This window comes from Palaemon carinicauda, chromosome 18, assembly GCF_036898095.1.
Source record: "Palaemon carinicauda isolate YSFRI2023 chromosome 18, ASM3689809v2, whole genome shotgun sequence".
Lineage (NCBI taxonomy): Eukaryota > Metazoa > Arthropoda > Malacostraca > Decapoda > Palaemonidae > Palaemon > Palaemon carinicauda.
In genome coordinates, this window is record NC_090742.1 from 12,447,485 (window position 1) to 12,449,984 (window position 2,500).

A 2,500-nucleotide genomic window follows, 5' to 3' on the forward strand; every position below is an offset into this window, starting at 1 on the left:
CGGTATTTTTAGATTTATTTAAGAAGCAGGTCTTCTGAAAGCTATTTAAATTTGATTATTACATCTTTGCTTTCATGATTTAAAATTGAGTTTCCTTTTATTCTTTATTTATAACAAATGATATTGGCGTCAATGACCTCAGATGTCAGGATGCCAGAAAACTCCAGATCAAACAATCAATCACCATTTCCTTTGGCTGTTTCCGTGGAATCTTCCAACTCTCTGTGCTGTTTCCCCAGAACTTTCCCACTCCCTGTGCTGTTTCCCCAGGACCTTCCAACTCTCTGTGCTGTTTCCCCAGAACTTTCCCACTCCCTGTGCTGTTTCCCCAGGACCTTCCAACTCTCTGTGCTGTTTCCCCAGAACTTTCCCACTCCCTGTGCTGTTTCCCCAGGACCTTCCAACTCTCTGTGCTGTTTCCCCAGAACTTTCCCACTCCCTGTGCTGTTTCCCCAGGACCTTCCAACTCGCTGTGCTGTTTCCCCGGAATCTCCCTACTCCTTGTGCTATTTCCCCAGAAACTTCCCACTCCTTGTGCTGTTTCTCCAGAACCTTCCAAATCTCTGTGCTATTTCCCCAGAACCTTCCAACTCTCTGTGCTGTTTCCCCGGAATCTCCCTACTCCTTGTGCTATTTCCCCAGAAACTTCCCACTCCTTGTGCTGTTTCTTCAGAACCTTCCAAATCTCTGTGCTGTTTCCCCAGAACCTTCCAACTCTCTGTGCTGTTTCCCCGGAATCTCCCTACTCCTTGTGCTATTTCCCCAGAAACTTCCCACTCCTTGTGCTGTTTCTCCAGAACCTTCCAAATCTCTGTGCTGTTTCCCCAGAACCTTCCAACTCTCTGTGCTGTTTCCCCGGAATCTCCCTACTCCTTGTGCTATTTCCCCAGAAACTTCCCACTCCTTGTGCTGTTTCTTCAGAACCTTCCAAATCTCTGTGCTGTTTCCCCAGAACCTTCCAACTCTCTGTGCTGTTTCCCCGGAATCTCCCTACTCCTTGTGCTATTTCCCCAGAAACTTCCCACTCCTTGTGCTGTTTCTCCAGAACCTTCCAAATCTCTGTGCTGTTTCCCCAGAACCTTCCAACTCTCTGTGCTGTTTCCCCGGAATCTCCCTACTCCTTGTGCTATTTCCCCAGAAACTTCCCACTCCTTGTGCTGTTTCTTCAGAACCTTCCAAATCTCTGTGCTGTTTCCCCAGAACCTTCCAACTCTCTGTGCTGTTTCCCCGGAATCTCCCTACTCCTTGTGCTATTTCCCCAGAAACTTCCCACTCCTTGTGCTGTTTCTCCAGAACCTTCCAAATCTCTGTGCTGTTTCCCCAGAACCTTCCAACTCTCTGTGCTGTTTCCCCGGAATCTCCCTACTCCCTGTGCTATTTCCCCAGAAAATTCCCACTCCTTGTGCTGTTTCTCCAGAACCTTCCAACTCCCTGTGTTGTTTCCCCGGAATCTCCCTACTCCTTGTGCTATTTCCCCAGAAACTTCCCACTCCTTGTGCTGTTTCTCCAGAACCTTCCAAATCTCTGTGCTGTTTCCCCAGAACCTTCCAACTCTCTGTGCTGTTTCCCCGGAATCTCCCTACTCCCTGTGCTATTTCCCCAGAAACTTCCCACTCCTTGTGCTGTTTCTCCAGAACCTTCCAACTCCCTGTGCTGTTTCCCCGGAACCTCTCTATTCCTGTGCTGTTTCCCCAGAACCTTCCCACTCCCTGTTTGTTAATTAATCGTATCAAGTAATCCTTGATAAGTTGGAAGTCCCGCATTTGTATCCGTATGGCTGTGATAGCCTATTAGAAACGTCCCCGACTCACATTCCGTGAGTCAGGAATTCGAGACCTGATGAAGCTCGACAGTTTCTTGGAGTTTCTTCAAGCACACAGCCCTTGTGAGCTAGTAATGGGGGTTTTGAGGGAGCCTGTGAGTCTACCCACTCAGTCATCAACGACCGTTGACTGGCCCTTCCAGGTTCTAGCTTGGGTAGAGTGTCTTGGACATTAATCATATACATAAATGGTTAGTATCCTAATATTCATTTTCTTTAAAATATTCTACTAAATTATTTAATCTTAATTTTCAAAAATATTCTAATGAGTTACCTAATCTTTATTTCCTTAAGAATTCTACTGAGTTATCTAATCTTCATTTTCCATTAAAAAAAATTCTACTAAGTTACATAATCTTAATTTACCTTAAGAATCTTATTAAAATATAAAATTTTTATTTTCTTTAAACAAGTATACTGAGTTATTTAATCTTTATTTTCCTTTGAAATATTCTACCGAGTTATCTAATCTCTATTTTCGAAAATATTCTAATGAGTTATCTAATCTTTATTTTCAAAAACATTATTGAAAAATAGATGACTAAAAAAATATTTCCCACAATACTCTTAGATCAACACATGCATAACTAAACAAATATATATGCTTATATATATATATATATATATATATATATATATATATATATATATATATATATATATATATGTATATATATA

The 2,500-nt window shown here is 42.2% G+C and overlaps 2 protein-coding genes across 2 annotated transcripts in view; one reads left to right on the top strand and one right to left on the bottom strand.

Annotated features, from left to right (window-relative positions):
• LOC137657609 (palmitoyl-protein thioesterase 1-like) overlaps window positions 1-2,500 on the bottom strand; it is a 376,665-nt gene that overhangs the window by 353,133 nt on the left and 21,032 nt on the right. The window lies entirely within an intron of this gene.
• On the top strand, window positions 133-1,737 carry LOC137657167 (uncharacterized). Its single transcript, XM_068391513.1, has one exon. The coding sequence runs from the start codon at window positions 133-135 to the stop codon at window positions 1,735-1,737; it is 1,605 nt and encodes a 534-aa protein (XP_068247614.1).

Coding starts and splice junctions, on each gene's coding strand:
- LOC137657167 (XM_068391513.1), top strand. CDS start 133: ATGACCTCAGATGTCAGGATGCCAGAAAACTCCAGATCAAACAATCAA.